General features: G+C 54.7%; 6 protein-coding genes across 6 annotated transcripts; 4 read left to right on the top strand and 2 right to left on the bottom strand.

Annotated features, from left to right (window-relative positions):
* Positions 1 to 196: 196 nt before the first annotated feature.
* GLRG_03898 (uncharacterized protein) lies at positions 197 to 3,836 on the top strand (the record flags this gene model as incomplete). Its single annotated transcript, XM_008094583.1, has 3 exons — positions 197 to 839; positions 890 to 2,947; positions 2,998 to 3,836. 3 exons carry the CDS (start codon positions 197 to 199, stop codon positions 3,834 to 3,836), a joined length of 3,540 nt encoding a protein of 1,179 aa, XP_008092774.1.
* A 397-nt stretch (positions 3,837 to 4,233) lies between these two features.
* GLRG_03899 (vacuolar protein sorting-associated protein 26) lies at positions 4,234 to 5,416 on the bottom strand (the record flags this gene model as incomplete). Its single annotated transcript, XM_008094584.1, has 4 exons — positions 4,234 to 4,370; positions 4,446 to 4,587; positions 4,643 to 5,115; positions 5,200 to 5,416. The coding sequence occupies 4 exons, from the start codon at positions 5,414 to 5,416 to the stop codon at positions 4,234 to 4,236; spliced, it is 969 nt and encodes a 322-aa protein (XP_008092775.1).
* A 613-nt stretch (positions 5,417 to 6,029) lies between these two features.
* On the top strand, positions 6,030 to 7,178 carry GLRG_03900 (ribosomal protein L6; the record flags this gene model as incomplete). Its single annotated transcript, XM_008094585.1, has 4 exons — positions 6,030 to 6,075; positions 6,449 to 6,496; positions 6,633 to 6,888; positions 6,947 to 7,178. 4 exons carry the CDS (start codon positions 6,030 to 6,032, stop codon positions 7,176 to 7,178), a joined length of 582 nt encoding a protein of 193 aa, XP_008092776.1.
* Positions 7,179 to 8,659: 1,481 nt separating this feature from the next.
* Positions 8,660 to 9,853, bottom strand: GLRG_03901 (uncharacterized protein; the record flags this gene model as incomplete). Its single annotated transcript, XM_008094586.1, has 1 exon — positions 8,660 to 9,853. One exon carries the CDS (start codon positions 9,851 to 9,853, stop codon positions 8,660 to 8,662), a length of 1,194 nt encoding a protein of 397 aa, XP_008092777.1.
* A 2,089-nt stretch (positions 9,854 to 11,942) lies between these two features.
* GLRG_03902 (V-ATPase subunit H) lies at positions 11,943 to 13,592 on the top strand (the record flags this gene model as incomplete). The annotated part of the gene is made up of 3 exons (XM_008094587.1): positions 11,943 to 12,240; positions 12,402 to 12,930; positions 12,980 to 13,592. The coding sequence occupies 3 exons, from the start codon at positions 11,943 to 11,945 to the stop codon at positions 13,590 to 13,592; spliced, it is 1,440 nt and encodes a 479-aa protein (XP_008092778.1).
* A 918-nt stretch (positions 13,593 to 14,510) lies between these two features.
* On the top strand, positions 14,511 to 15,582 carry GLRG_03903 (ribulose-phosphate 3 epimerase; the record flags this gene model as incomplete). Its single annotated transcript, XM_008094588.1, has 4 exons — positions 14,511 to 14,626; positions 14,726 to 14,852; positions 14,962 to 15,207; positions 15,316 to 15,582. The coding sequence occupies 4 exons, from the start codon at positions 14,511 to 14,513 to the stop codon at positions 15,580 to 15,582; spliced, it is 756 nt and encodes a 251-aa protein (XP_008092779.1).
* Positions 15,583 to 15,670: the final 88 nt, after the last annotated feature.

Here is a 15,670-nt window from a genome sequence, read left to right on the forward strand (position 1 = left end):
AAGCTGGTTGCTGTATTGGGATTAGCCCCACCAGCGCGTTGGAGTCTTCAACTGGAAATTCCATCAACTCGAATCGCGACGAACTTTTGCTGTCGCAATACTGCTTAATGCGCCGAGCCTGACCCGCCATTCCTGCGGCCTCTTCCCTTTCTTCGACGGCGTTAGAGGCTTTCCACAGGCTAGGGTTGCAATCGCAATGGATTCCGTAGACACTCAATACCTCTACCGAGAGACTCGTCTCAATCTCGAACCGGCCTCCGCCTCGTCCATCGTCAATATCCGTGTCCCCTCGCTGACGTCGAACGGTAGGGGCGCGAACCGCAAGCTCACGAACGGCGACAAAAACGTTAGCGAAGATGAGGTTACCTTTCGTCTGAAGAGCTTGGCGCCTGCCTCGTCGGTCTACCACCGCAAATGGCACGCCGCACCGCGCAGTTTCCTGTGGAGATTGCTGGAGGACGGCCTGGTTCTGAGCCTCCGTGTTGTCGACACCTGCCGCCAGGAGAAGGTCGTCGATGCACCTCTCATCCTCAACTTCAGATTCACAGTGCCGATCCAGTCGTCATGCGTAGCCTTCGCTGATCCCCGAGAACACGATGCTCTGTCCATGTTCGTGCTCGACGAGTCCAACTCCCTATACTCCTTCACCCTACGACCCGACTTCTTCAGGAAGCGCTCCGCAATCGAGGCCGGCCCGGGTGACGCTTGCAAGGTCTACCAGCCAAAGGTTTTCGGTTTCAAGCACCCGCACCGCATGGTCGCTGCGAGCACCGACCAGGTCGTCATATCTTTACACGACGGAGGGCTGGTGCGGTTGGACCGGAATAAGACCCAGGATTGTAGGTCTTCCTTCCCCCCTATAATCGAGCTCGTGATTGACCTTTTTTAGCGACGAGCAACCCGTGGAAAGAGACCATCTACAACTCTCAAGGCTGGGCTCAAGGCATTCGCAGCTACCTTCCCTTCAAACAGAACCACACCATCCGATACCGTAACATTCACATGGAAGCAAGCGCAGCGACGTCGATACAGGTGACGGATCTCGGCCTCGATGATGCGGCATTTCTCTTCACAATCTGTCTAGACCACCGCATGCGCATCTGGAACTTGCGGACCGGTCAGATCCTGTTCACTGGAGACATTCTCAACGCCGACCGCAACCCTCAGGAGGTCGGCAAGTGGCAGATTGAGCCGACGCAAGCAAATCTTCTGCAGGTGGTTGGCGACGGCACAGGCAACCGGATGTGTGCTACATACTCGCCCATTGGAGCTGGAGAGTTCAAGTTCTGGAACATCAAGGCCCGCGATAGTGACACCGTCTACGTAGAAGACGCCTTTCCAGACACAACGCTTGTCCCCTCGTCGCCATCTCTGTCAGATGTCTGGACCTTGGCGGACTTTGTCCTCTCAAATCTTGCCGATGGCGGGATCCAGTTGTGGACGCTGTGGAAGAACAACATGACGTACAGGGTTCAGGAGCTTGACCTCAACAGGGACAGCATCGCCGAGTCTTGGGAAAGTGGGTGGGTGTCGGTTCACATTGATACCAGCTACCCAACAGCACCAACTTCTGGACCGTCTGATCCAACCGACCCGACCGAAAAGTGGTTGGAACTTATCCTTGCGCCTGGCCGCTTCACAAAAGCCACCCTTGAAACAGCCCTGTCCATCTACGAAAAGGGACTTTACTCACAGAAGGAGAGCGGAAGCTCAAAAAGCCAAAAGGGTTTGGCAGAGTCAATCTGCTCCATACTCGCCTCCACAGCATCTTTGGACCGGAACTCGGCTGGTGACATGGATTACGAGCAGTTCCGAGCCAGCAGCGAGACCCAATGGCGGAGGTTCTACCGCCTTCTCATCGAATTGGACAAGCAGCGTGGCGAAGCGGTCTCTCTGGTCCTCGACGCGGACTCCGATATGACATGGGTCGTCTGTGCGGACGCCATATCTGCCGTCAGAGAATGTAGCTCACTAGAGCGGCTGTACTACAACCTCTCGCAACCGGAGGAGGGCACTGAGAGGGTGGCAAACCTGGTGGCTACAGGAGTTGGCTTCCTCGAGGCAATTTCCGAAAGCATCCAACAAGTCTGCACGGCTGCACTCCGACCGGAAATATTCGAAGAGACGCCTAGGACGGATTACGAAAGAATCCAATATCTGTTCGATACCACCGCTCTATGGCGCACCGTAAGCGAAGAAGACTGCGCACAGGTCGTTGAGAGCCTGGGGCAGAACTACACCGGCGTCACAATGGATCTGTACGAGAGCCTATCTGGCTTGGTTGCGGCCACAGACGACTCCGGCAGCCGCAAAGCCCGTCAACCTCTGACGGATTTTGGAAGAAAACTGATTGTCAAGGCCGTTCAGGAGACGATTGACCTGCAGTGGACGATCATCTTCAGCCAGATTTTGTTGTTGGTGCACATGGAGTTCGACTGGGAGCAGGAAGAAGACATGCTTTCCAAGCGACTCGACGTTGGCGCCGTATTCAGACAATTTCTTGAGTCCCTTCGCCGGTTAGAGCTGCTCCGCTGGCTATCCAAGACCGAGATCACTGTTCCCCTCGGCAACAAGCACGAGCGCAATGGTTCATTCTCTGGTTCGCCTAGTGCCTCCAAGCGATCGGGCGACGAGTCTCAGACGGTCACTGCGCTGGAAGGCAACGTGGGTCACCTTCTCGGTTTCGGCGACAATCGAAACGAACCCCTCGCGGCGAGCATAACGGGTATCGTCACAGATCTCTGTGCCTCCAACAGCGACGTCGAAGTGTCGCCCACCCTGATTCAGTGCTCCCTCATTAGAAGAGAGCGAGCTGACCTTGCTCTGGAGCTCACACCTTATTGCACCCAGACACCTTTCGCCATCTACATCCAGGGCCGCGTCTTCCTCGCTTTGAAGGACTTTGCCCAAGCCGCCTTCCATTTTCGCAAAGCGGCGATTGGCATGAGTAAGTCCGACCTTCTCTATACCTTGAAGCCTTGCTGACATGCGATATAGGCGTCAAGGATGTCGATGTCGACCGACACAGCAGCGGCCTCTTAGATGACACCGAGTGGAACCTGCTCAACAAGGGACCAGCTCGGTACCACTGCCATATTGTAGCTCTCTTCGAGAAAGCCAAGGCCTACTCCTTCGTCATCGAGTTTGCTGGCCTTGCCATTCAATATTCCCACGCCAGCCCCGAAGCTGCGGTAGTCAGGAGCGAGATGCTCAGCCGCCAATTCAACGCAGCGACAGTGCTCTCACGCTTCGATGTCGCCCACGCAAGTCTTCTGGCCATGAAGGACAAGGCTATGCAGCTCTCGTCCCTCCGCAAGCTGGTTGACAAGGTGTGTGAATCCTACCACAACAGCGAACTCATGTCACTGCCGTTTCCCGGCCTGCAGGACTCGATCGACGAGATCCTGGCCCAGAGGTGCAAATCAACAATGGACGTCCTCAGCGGCATTCCGTACCACCAGATTCTCTACTCGTGGAGGATCAAGCACAACGACTACCGCGGGGCCGCTACCGTGCTGCTCGACCGTATCCAGAAACTACAGCATGCCGGCGAGGGCGACAAATTGATTGGCGAGGATATTCTTGACACGCCCGTGACCAAGCAGTACCTGTTACTCATCAACGCCCTGAGCTGCGTCGACGCCAAGCAGGCGTGGATCTTTTCGGAGGAGCTGCCCCCGCCCAACTCGAGAGAGACCACGAACTTCCAAGGCAAACGCAAGGTCGTCACATTGACCGACTTGCGGAAGCAGTACCAGGACGAGCTGGACAGGATCGCCGCCATTCAGAACAACCAGTTCGGGTTTGAGGCGGACGATGTCATGGATATTTTGTAGTAGTGTCAAGGAGCCTGCCAGGCGAGGATACCAACGAAAGACAAGAAAAGAACGAAAAGGAAAAAGAGCTGTACAAGTAATTGACATGATCCCGGACACAAAGAATGATCCTGGACACCAGATACCTCACGAACTGCATGGATTGGGCTTTGACTTTGTTTGCTTATAGGTTCCGCGGTGGAAGGGCAGAATAAATCTCATATTTTTTCGTATCAGTCCAGCAGACCCAGCTCTGTCTTTACCCCAAAACGCCGTGACCTTATGCTAAAACTGCGCGTGACCGACTGGACGAAGACTACCTATCATGACAGCTCCCCAGAACCCCTGTATCATCATCATCAACAACAAGAAGCACGGCACATTACTTATAAACCACGCCATCCACTTTCAGAGGTATCTATGCCTGAACGGGAGGAGGGCCCATGAGCTTGGGGTTCTCCGGGGCGGCGGCCATAATCATGTTGGGACCGGCGACCGCATCTGGGGCTTGGCGGTAGAGGATGATTTCCGATTGCTTGAAATACCTCCGTGCGTCTGACCCGTCTTGTTGTTAGCATGGTTTGACAAGATGAAATGGGCAGCGTCGGTAGGGAGGGGAGGGTTCCTGACCTTCGTCGATGAGCACCAGACTGAGGTAGTACCGAGTCGAGAACTTCTTGTTCACATCCCGGAATGTTGGGGTCAGGTCGAAACCGCCAAGGAAGAGGCGGATGGGAATGGTCTCTCCTCTCGAAGGCGAGCCGTCCATAATCTGCCCGGACAGTCAGTATCAAGCGCATTCTAGAAGGCCGAACCGGGGAGCCTACCTCGAACCGCACCAGCGTCTCGCTCTCGTTATATTGGTTCGGTGCCGCGCCCGTCGTCTCTCTCCGGATGATGGACAGCTCCATGTGCTTGATCTTGAGGCGGACCAGCAAGAAGTATATGCGACCGACGATGACGTCCTTGAGGTGATACTTTGACTTGGAGTACTCGAACTCGATGTGCAGGCAGTCCTCGATACCAACGTCCATCTTGATGGACGAGTTCATCTCGGGGGGTATGCGGTACGAGTAGACCCAGATGTCCTTTTCGCGAATGACGTCGGCCATGCGGCGGGACACGGTGACGCGGACAAAGTAGCGCAGCTTGACGTTGATGCCATTGTACGACTCGTACTGCTTCTCGACGTTTTTGAAGTTAAAGTCGAACGTCTGCGGGTGTTGTAGCTCGCCAGGGGCGGCGAGCTCCTGGACGAGCGAAAGGAATTCGTAGTGGTTTCCGCGGTCGAAGAACATCTCTAAACGTTGTGGTCAGCGTCAGGTGAGAGGGGAAAGGGCCTTCGACTTGGTTACGCGAAGACGGTAGTGGTTCGACAACTTACCTATCGTGCCAATGAACTGGACTTTAATGCCCGTATGCTCTAGCCGCTTGCCGTCCTTAGGTCTGATGGTGACGGCGCCCTTGACGCTCTCGCCATCCATGTACAGCGGCGCCTTTTCGCGGCGGTTCTTGTCAAGCTTGACGTCCACCATAGACCGCTCATCAGCATCTTCCAACACGATGTCGATGTCGACGGGGGTCGAGAAGAAGTACGACATCTTGGCGTATGCGGGGATGCCCGGATCTCTCGCGCGCGCGAAAGGTGTTCGTACCGGTTCGGAGAGAAGGAGCGGACGTCGTTCCAGCTGCAGATTGTCCGGTCGTGGGCCGGAGGCTGGTGATGGGGGCGTATATTAGAGCGGTTGGTATCGGAAGTCAGGGGAGTTGGAGAGCTTTGTGGCTGACGTATATCTCCCTCTGAGCTGCTTGCTGGATTGCGCCGAGCCAGCTATCAATCAAGGTGGGCGGACAATTGGAGCTGTCAGAAATGACCACTCTCATTGGCTAGAATCTACACGTGAGATAGGCACCCATGTACCAGCCACAGGGTGGCTAGCTGGAGGGCCGATGTGGCTTGACTGAGTCAGAGTCAAGATGGTGGTTTAGTAGCCCTTTCCACCGCCTACCGCTTTCGACACCAAGCGCACAGACCACACAGGGCTTGCAAACCCCCATCATTCGGCGCACCGCTGCGCTCTCCATCGCAACTCTGAGCGAGCTCGAAAAGTTCGTCCTCTGGCCTTCGAGAAAAAGTTGTCCATCGCCCAACGAAACAGACCCGTCGCCCAGTAGATCGCCCAGTCGACAACCCTCCTCCCCCCCGACGTCAAGATGAGATACATTCACTCCCAGGAGAGCCTGACGGTCCCTCAGGATGGTACGTGAAAAGCAAAGCCGACGTCGTTAGCACACGCAGCGATTAAGCACACAACACACCGAGAAATTCCACGCCCACTCGTCAATCACGATGCGGCCCCCTGCGAGCTCCGCCGAATTCTGAACTTTGGGATACTATAACACCTCGTGTCGCCATTCGCTTTTCGGGCCTCGGCCTCCTCTTTCTCTCTGTTTCGGTCCTAATGACCTCGGTCTGAGGCTGTAAACCATGAGCAGACTGGGGGACCAGCGAGCGCTCGAGGCGGACGACGCGGCATGGGTTTTTGGGTTGAAAAGTTTTAGACTGTGGATGAGCTCGAAAGGAGCAGTAGTGGCAGGCAATTGAATGCATGCTGACTTGGATTCTCCAACAGTCAAGGTTCACATCAAGTCCCGCGTCGTCACTGTCGAGGGCCCCCGTGGTAAGTACAACGTCTCCCCTCCTTTCCAACCATTGCGCTCCCTCCTAGGGTCGTGACTGGCGGTACCTCGATACCGAGTGCCATGCGCTTCAGGGCGAGAGAATCTCGATTCCGAGTTGGCTGACACCGTCTGCAGGCAAGCTCGTGAAGGACCTGTCCCACTTGGCCGTCAACTTCTCCCAGCCGGTCAAGGGCACCATCAACATTGAGATCCACCACGGCTCAAGAAAGAACGTTGCTACCCTCCGTACCGTCCGCACCCTCATCAACAACCTGATCGTCGGTGTCACCAAGGGCTTCAAGTACAAGATGCGCTACGTCTATGCCCATTTCCCCATCAACGTCAACCTGGACAAGAGCTCCGAGACTGGTCTGTGGGAGGTCGAGATCCGGTATGTTCGCCCTCTTGGTGTAACAACATGAATGTAACAGGCGACTAACGTATCTTAGTAACTTCATCGGCGAGAAGCTCGTTCGCCGCGTCGTCATGCGCGAGGGTGTTGACGTTGCCGTCTCCACCACTCAGAAGGATGAGCTCGTCCTCACTGGCAACTCTCTTGAGGCTGTCTCCCAGTCTGCCGCCGATATCCAGCAGATCTGCAAGGTCCGCAACAAGGATATCCGTAAGTTCTTGGACGGCATGTACGTCTCCGAGAAGGGCAACATCGAGGAGGACGCTTAAATGTATCTCGGGAATTCCAAGAAATTAAGGATTCTTGATGTAATGAAGCTGGGCATGGAGGGGAGCGGGGAAATCAAAAAAAGTCAAATGGCCTTGTTTTTTTTTCCGAGGACTATCCAAAAGAGCAAACTGGGTTCTGGGTCTCAACACAGGCGTGGCCAGGTTCCATTTTTTTGCATCGTGTAGCCCAAGGGTTACCGTACGAATCACATCAAAAAGTCAAGAAAGACGTTACCAGCTCCCTTTCGCTAAGCGGATGTTACCCTCTTCAACACTTAACGACAACTATTACCTGCCTGAAGACATTTCATGGTGAACTGATACCCACGCAAGCGTAAAAAAATGAACAAGAAAAATACCGTTTCCCGCATCTAGCAACGTGATTATGTGATCAGCTTGGTGGGCTTGTAGAGGGAAGATTGAATCTGGTGTGCATCAGTAGCAGCGAATATTGTCCAGCTGACTCGGCAATGGCCCTCACTTCAACTTTGGTTTTTGTGACCATGATCCTTTGATGTCCGGTTGTCGTACCCAACTCCTGATGCGTTATAGGCCTACTCAAGCGACTCGGACCGTACAGAGAGTCGGAATGCCTGCCGTGCAGCAGAGCCGCTTTCGAATCCTCAAACCGTATTCCCAGCAGGGAGGGGCACGGCAACGGGCGCATACAGTACGTGCATGGAAGTCTTAATTTGTTCCATGCACCCGAGCCAAACAAGAGATCGCACCGCACCGCACCGGTTTCGCGGGCGCGGTACGTTCATCCCGACTTTTGGTTCTTCCAATAGACTTGGGCCGCAGGAGAGCCGTACCACGAGCATGCTTAAGCCAATATTACCTACGTAACAGTTCAAGAACATGATTGACTTGACTAGATATATTTGTTTCATTCCTTGCATTACAGGCGGTTCTGGAAGCTGCTTCCGAGACTCTTGCCCACCAAAATTTCGTCTATGCCATCAAAACATTCTGGACATCGTACATGCTATGCGGGGAGGCTAGGCTGCGTTGTGTAATGCTTGCCAAGAAGAGAGAGAGAGAGAGCCACACCATAGGAAAAAAGAACAAGAAAAGGCAGGAAAACGCTCAGTATCCAAAGAGATGTTCCACCTCCCCAAGACACTCCTCATCGGTGCCGTCTCCAAGCTAGGTAGCTACAGCTCCTCCTTTTTGACCTTGTCCACCCCAACATTGTCATTTTTCTCGTTCAATCAATCTTTCGTTCTCTCATCGTCGCCGAATTCCACTGTTTGTCTCTCGTACGGCGTTATGTCCCGTCTCCCGAGTCGTCAGGAATCAAGACAGAGATTCATATGAACCATCTCCGCAACGCCAAAATAAAGAAGAGCAAGGAAAGGCAATACCAATTTATATACGTGTCGAAGCATGTTCTTGGCTTCCGCGAAGCCTAATAAAGAAAGCGGCCGAATACCTATGCAATGTTTCGAGGCCGAGAAGACCTCCGAGAGAAGGATGCTTCGCTACCTCCGTGAGTGGCGTGTCGTGCGGGTACCGCGTGTTTGGCCGGTTCGGTGAGTTCTTCCACCCGAGCTGGAGCTGCCTAGGTAGGACGTCAGATCCGATCGAGTCCGAGAATCCGATGAAGACTCACTGGGACTTGTCCCCGTGTACGAGTAGTACGAATCCGTGTAGCTCGACCGCGGCTTGCGCGCTGGCTTGTCCTTCTTAACGTTCAGCAGCGCCAGCAACGTCGCGGCGGCGGCACCCAGGCCCAACCACTTGGCGCCCTCCTTCTTCTCCTCATTGCGGCGCGCAGCGGGTGCGGGACGACCGCCGCCCGCGAACCAGCCGGTGTGCGAGGGGCGGTGGGAGTGGGCCGAGGGCATACGGCTGCCGTGGCGCGAGTATCTTTCTTCGACGACCTCGACCCGCTCACGGCTGTGCTCCTTCTTCTTCTTGCCGCCAAAGATGAGGCCCCAAAGACCGCGGGCGATGCAGCAAAAGCAGAGCAGCATGAGCAGACCAAGGCCAGCGAGAGTGCCGATAACAATACCCGCGATTGCCCCGCCGCTCAAACCTCCGCCGGTACCCTCGTCGGTGACGGGCACAACGGTTCCGGTTCCAGTCGCGGTTGCCGATGCAAAGGTTCCTGTGGCTGCGGTGCTTGTGATGCGATAGGGGGCCGAGAATTGAGTAGTGATTGTTACGCCTCCAGAAGTAACGGTGGTGATACCCCCACCCCAGCCAGCTCGCTGGGCGCATTGCCCTTCGTAGGCACAGTACTGATAGACGGCGCAGCAAATGCTGCCGCATGCCGTCTCTCCTTCGTGCTGTGGGACACACGTGCCTCCAGCCCCTCCTCCTCCGGCCTTTGTTGTTGCAGGCCAATCTGTTGTGATAGTGCTGGTGAAGGTGTTGGTCTCGGTCCAAGTTGTGGTGAAGATGCCATAGCCCCCACCGCCGTTGATGGTGCTGCAGCCAGCGATATTGTTGACTGTGTAGCACTGTTCGCCAGAGCCGCAGCAGTATTGAGAGTCAACACCGCAACGCTGGACGCAGTCGCGCTTCATGAACTTGTCTCCAAGTTCATAAAATAGGTTGTTGGCCACATTTTGCAGAGGGTAAGGGTGGGCGGAAACCAGTGTGGGTGCGGACGCCAGCAGCAGGAAACCGGCGACCAGAGGGGCTGCAACCGAGTGCTTGCGCCGGCTCATGTCGAGATCCAGGAATGTGAGGAAGCCGAAAGTACGGCGAGGTAGGGATTGTAAGTGAGCTCTCGCCCACACTTGTCTGGTGGGTCAGCTCAATGGGAAGCTGCCGTGGAATGAGCTGTCTCGTAGCCTCGCAAACGTCTCCTAGTGAGAAAGAGAAGGAGCGAGAGGAATGCGGTTTCGTGTTGTAGCAAAAACAATGAGGTATTAATGGTCAGCGGGAAAAATAAAGACGAGTGTCAGGCGGTAATGGTCGTATGAGTGTGCGTGTGCTGGCCGACCTAGCCTGTTAGTGTAGGTGTCGGCAATGGCCGAATTGTTGGGATGATGTAGGGTCCTTGGGTGTAGATAGATGGGGAGGGGAAGAAGAACCAAGAAATCAGAAGAAGTAACGAAATCTGCAGGTAGGTTTGGTTTAAGAGAGAGTGTGCGGACGAAGTGGGAGTGTCGTATTACTTGGTTTGGGCAGAGAGGCAGTCCTTTTTTTTTCTTTCTTTTCCCCTCCCCTCGCGGATCGGTTCCCAACCTCCCCTCTTCGTCCGAGTCCAACCTCTTAATTTTGCTGCCGCTGTCACTACACAGGTACAGCCGCACCCACACAGACAATCCCACAGTACTACCCTCGATTAATGCAATGTTTCGCAGGGATCTAGCTTCACTTGGTAGTCTGCTAGCTTGCCAATCCTTGACAAGGGGACTGTGAAGATACGTCTCGATTGCGCGATTCCATCATTGTTGCTGCGGTTTTCTGCTTTGGTTCCTGAAGATCGGGCGCCGAAAGGTGGTTCCCTGTACCGGGAGACCAAGACACCCGGAAGACAGAGCGTTATGAGTGGCCCGGTGCGGGGGGATGCCTGCGTGAGCTGGCAGACGGGTCACTTTCGCTTTTGTGACTGGCCCGGCCCAGAGCGCCTCGTTTCCACATGTTTACCTGCAGGGGTCGGTCCGTCCACTGGACGACAATCGATAGGCAGAGAAAGCCTGTTTAGGCTACTCGACCTACCTAGTGTATGAAGTGTACGGATAGAGAGAGAGAGAGAGAGTGCGTGTGTATGCACGGAGTATCCGTATGTATGCTTGTTTGCCTTGTCTCCGTGTACTTTCTTTACTCTTTTTGATCTCTTGCATACTACGCAGTAGTCATTGGCCACCTACGCTTGGCCATCCCATCATGAAGCTTCCTCAATGGGATCGTGCTCATTTGCATCCTGGCCATGAGACTAGTCTTGACTCTCACACAACAGGGGCGGGATGAACTGCATTCTCTGATGATATAAGGCAAACTCTTGACGCGATGACAGCTGTCGCGCTCCGACTGTCTTAATTCCTTACACTACGTTGTGATGACATCTCAGCAGGTACCAGTCCGTGGGTTCCGGAACTTTTGACGTGGCCGACTGACGGAAGCCATGCCAGCAGGCTAGGAGCCCACGACCCATCACGAAGTGACGGTGAGGCCCTGGCTAACGACGCCCTCCGCGATGTGATGTTCAAAGGACTCGTGCCTTGCATATAGCGTAGGCTAGCGAGCCGGTTTCGAACATCGGCAACTCGTGCAGAGCAAACGAATGAGGAGCAGCCAGCTCTGGCTCCATATCGCGAACCGAGTAGGTATCGTCGACAACTACCTTCGAGAAAATCGAGTGGTTGGAGACCGGGGCAGAATGGGTCGCCGCTATGCCGTTTCGAGACCGGAGGACCTACCTAGCAGAAGGTAAATGGTCCGAGTGCACCGCCACAATCACGTTTGCAGCAGGTCGTCTTCATTGGCCACAGGCAAGCTGTGGTGGGACACACATAGCTTTGGCCTGTGGCTGATGGAGAACTGGACCCCAAGCCAATCAAGTGCCTTCAACCTGATACAGTGACTTGGAGCAGGGAACTGTCCCAAAAACTGGGCAGGCGCGGCTGCGGCTGCGGCTTGAGAGCATTACGTTCGTCACAGACAGTTTGCAGCCGCGAACCACCTGCGACCCTCAGCACGCCGAATCCATCCCCTCTTTCCGTTTTCTCAACAGCACAACCGTCGGTGACGCAGGTCCATCTCAAATTGAAGTCGCCTGGGTCTCTACGTTCCCTCGACTCGCCCGCCATGTCGCTCGATACCCCCACGTATCTGGGCTCGCTGCAGGACAACATCCGCCAGCGGCCAATCCCCTGGGATGGCGCTGTTCGAGCAGGCACCATCACTGAGGACCACCTGGCCCGAATCCGTGCCGTTGACAAGGCGAAGAAGCCCGAGGCGAGGAAGGAAATCGTAGAAGGAGACCTCGATGGCTACCGCTCCCTCTTTGTGGGCGAACCGGGGAAGCCCTCCGTGCTCGAGTCTGCGGGGAAGCAGGCCAAAATCGTTCAGTACATTCTCGTCCTCCTGGCCGACCTCTTGCCCAGTATGTTCTGCACCTTTCTCCTAGCCAAACTCATCGCTTTGGAGGCAATTCCTGTGAACCTTTTACTCTTTCGCCTCGCGCCTCTAATTGATATGTATCGACGTTGAGGTTTAGCCGTTCTTTTGAAACCGCCAACTAATGCCACTATCTCCAACCTATAGGTGTACCATCGCTCTCCAAGGCCATCTTCAAGAGCAGCGACCCCTACAAACACTTCCTACCCTTGCTCGCCCACTCCAACAACACCGAGGATCCGATCCCACTGCTCACCTCGACGGCTTTGACCAAGCTCATGTCGCTCGCGGGAGACGAGTCGCAGGCAACCAAGAATGCCATCCCCGTACTTCTCTCATACCTATCTGGCCTCGCGAAGAGCTCCGATGCTGGCCTCCAGGATATTGCCGTCCAGGAGTACTCCTCCATCCTCTACGGGCATGCCTCTAGACAGCAGTTCTGGAACCAAAGGAGTGAGACAATTGCGCCTCTCATTGAGATTCTCAGAACAGCGGCCGGTATTGGAAGCAATGGCAGCTCATCGGCAAGCATATGGAGTGGCACTGCGCCCACAAGAGCACCAGGCTTTGAGGGTTCGCTCGGCGGTGGTGTTGGTCTGCAGTTGCTGTACCATGTGCTGCTGGTGATTTGGCAAATGAGCTTTGAGGCCGAACAAATCGGCGACGAATTGAACGAGTACGTCCAAGCCCATTTGCAGATCATCTGAAAGCTAACTCTGTGACAGCGAATACGACATTGTTCTGTTGTACACCCAGCTCCTACGTCTGTCCCCGAAAGAAAAGACGACTAGGTTGGTTGTTTCGACGCTCTTCAACCTACTCAGCAACAACCAGAAATCTCTGCTCCCGACGGCGGTGCTTGCGCGGCTGCCCTCGCTCCTTGAGAACCTAAGCGGCCGCCACTTAACCGACCCTGACCTACTTGAGGACGCCCAGCAACTGAAGGATCTCCTTGAGGAGTACACCAAGACAAAGACCACATTTGACGAATACGTTGCCGAGGTCGAGTCCGGCCACCTCCGCTGGTCACCGCCTCACAGAAGCCAGGTATTCTGGGCCGAGAATGCGCGCAAGATCCTGGAGTACGAGAACGGAGCAATCACCCGTAAGCTAGCCGAGATCATGAAGAAGCCGTGGGAGAACGACAAGGCCGTCTTGGCGATTGCTTGCAACGACGTTGGGGCATTGGTTAAGGAGGTGCCCGAAAAGCGATATCAGTTGGAGAAGCTCGGGCTGAAAACAAGAATCATGGAGCTAATGGGAGAAGCCGACGAGAACGTCCGATGGGAGAGTCTGAAGGCACTGGGTGGCTGGCTTAAGTACAGCTTTGAGAACTGAATGTGTTTCTATGGCGACCAGTATGGCTATCGGTGCCTCGCGAGGGGCTGTTTTGTAAGTATAAACGGGGACAAGCATTGCTCAGGCAGTTCAGAGTGGACCGGGAGTCTTTTTTTTCTCTCCCCTTGCATGTTGTTTAATCGGCCATCGCTCTCGGCCTAAAAACCATTATGTATCTACCTTGGCTATTCCACAAAACCTCATCCAGACAAGTGACGAGATGATGGTCGAGCCCAGTGATTTCCCCATTGAAACGTTATGACTGTGGGCCAAGACTCAACACCACGAATAGACATCGTGGGCTGCTTCTCTTGGTGGCCCGGTATTGCCAACAAGGTGACGCATGGCAGAGACCTACGGCATGTGTGTGACCATCTGACGAGCAAGCCCTTGCGGCGGAAAATCACCCGAGGCGCATCATGACACTCTTGTAACGTCAGGGGTCGGCTCCATATCTCGTTTTCCGCCGGCACAATGCTAAAAGTGGGGGTTATACAGATACGTACCCAGAAAGGCACCTAAAATACCTAATGTACCTATCCATACTCCGGAGCTTAACATACGGGCGGTACGTGCCCACTGCTCGGCGGGGGTGCGTCACCCCACACCCAAACGTAAACCCCTCAATGGTTAGTGATTCTAGAATCTCCAGTGTGGGAGGATCCCAACAGAAACCCCACCGGGAGAGAGCTCTCGTGGTTCAGGGTCCATAGCTTACCACAGCTTCCGGCCGCATGTCCGATCGTGTACCCTCCAACCATTTCACAAACGCCGAAGGGCGGTGCCGTTGTCTGCCCACGAACAAAAACCAGACACACCCGCGACATAACCCGCACCCACGCACACCTCCCTCCTCCCCTCCCTTCCACTCCCAACTCTCTACCCTTTACCACAAACCACCTGCTCGCGGTTGACAAAATGGCACCCAAGGCAATCGTAGCACCTTCGATTCTCGCAGCCGATTTTGGCAACTTTGGCCATGACTGCTCCAAAACCATTGAGCAAGGAGCTGATTGGCTTCACGTCGACATTATGTACAGATACCCCGCCGCCATGAAAAATAAGCACACGAGCACCTTGCGACCAGCTCTCACTTTTCCAAAGAAGTAAAGCTAATCATCCTGTCACTTTAGGGACGGCCACTTTGTTCCCAACATTTCATGGGGGCCTGGCGTCGTCGCTAAGATTAGAGGCCATGTTGAGAAGCCCATCGAGGCATGGGGCAAGGGCACTTTCGATTGTCACATGATGGTTTCCGAGGTAAGAATACCCATTCCCCTCCTAGCAAACGCAATTGGGTGGCAACATACCCAGTTGTGCGCTGTCCTGCACAGAAATGCAGTCCGGCTAACGCATGTCGCCTATCCAGCCCAAGAAATGGGTAAAAGGCATGAAGGACGCCGGGGCAAACCTGTATTGCTTTCACTACGAGGCCGCCTTCTCCTCCGACTCCGATAACCCAGAGGTCCAATCCAACGGAAAGACGAACCCCCGCGCGCTTACTCGCTTTATTCACGAACAAGGTATGCTGGCCGGTGTTGCCATTAAGCCTGCAACGTCCGTCGACGTAGTGTGGGAGCTCCTTGAGAGCGAAGACCCTCTCGAGAGGCCAGACGTGAGTGTTTTCCCATCCCACAGTCCGGTTTTACAAGGTCCTGTCACAGCAAAAAAGAAAACGGGGTCTGCGCGAACACGCATTAGACTGACAGGGGTATCTCCACAGATGGTTCTTATCATGACAGTCGAGCCCGGATTCGGCGGCCAGAAGTTCATGGCCTCGCAGCTGCCCAAGGTCCAGGCCCTGCGCGAAAAGTACCCTGAGCTCAACATTGAGGTCGACGGCGGACTGACGGGGTCCACCGTCCATCAGGCCGCTGATGCGGGTGCCAATGTGATCGTCGCGGGTAGCGCTGTTTTTGGCGCACAGGACCCCGCAGCAGTCATCTCAATTCTGAGGGAAGCCGTCGAGAAGAAGAACGGCAAACTCTGAGGCATGCCTTCAGACGCCTTGTTTACGGCCACGTTTTTATGACCTTTTTTTTTTTTCCTTCCTTGCGTAGTTGCAGTTCTTGTTCGTT

The sequence above is a fragment of the Colletotrichum graminicola genome (genome assembly GCF_000149035.1).
Source record: "Colletotrichum graminicola M1.001 genomic scaffold supercont1.12, whole genome shotgun sequence".
NCBI lineage: Eukaryota > Fungi > Ascomycota > Sordariomycetes > Glomerellales > Glomerellaceae > Colletotrichum > Colletotrichum graminicola.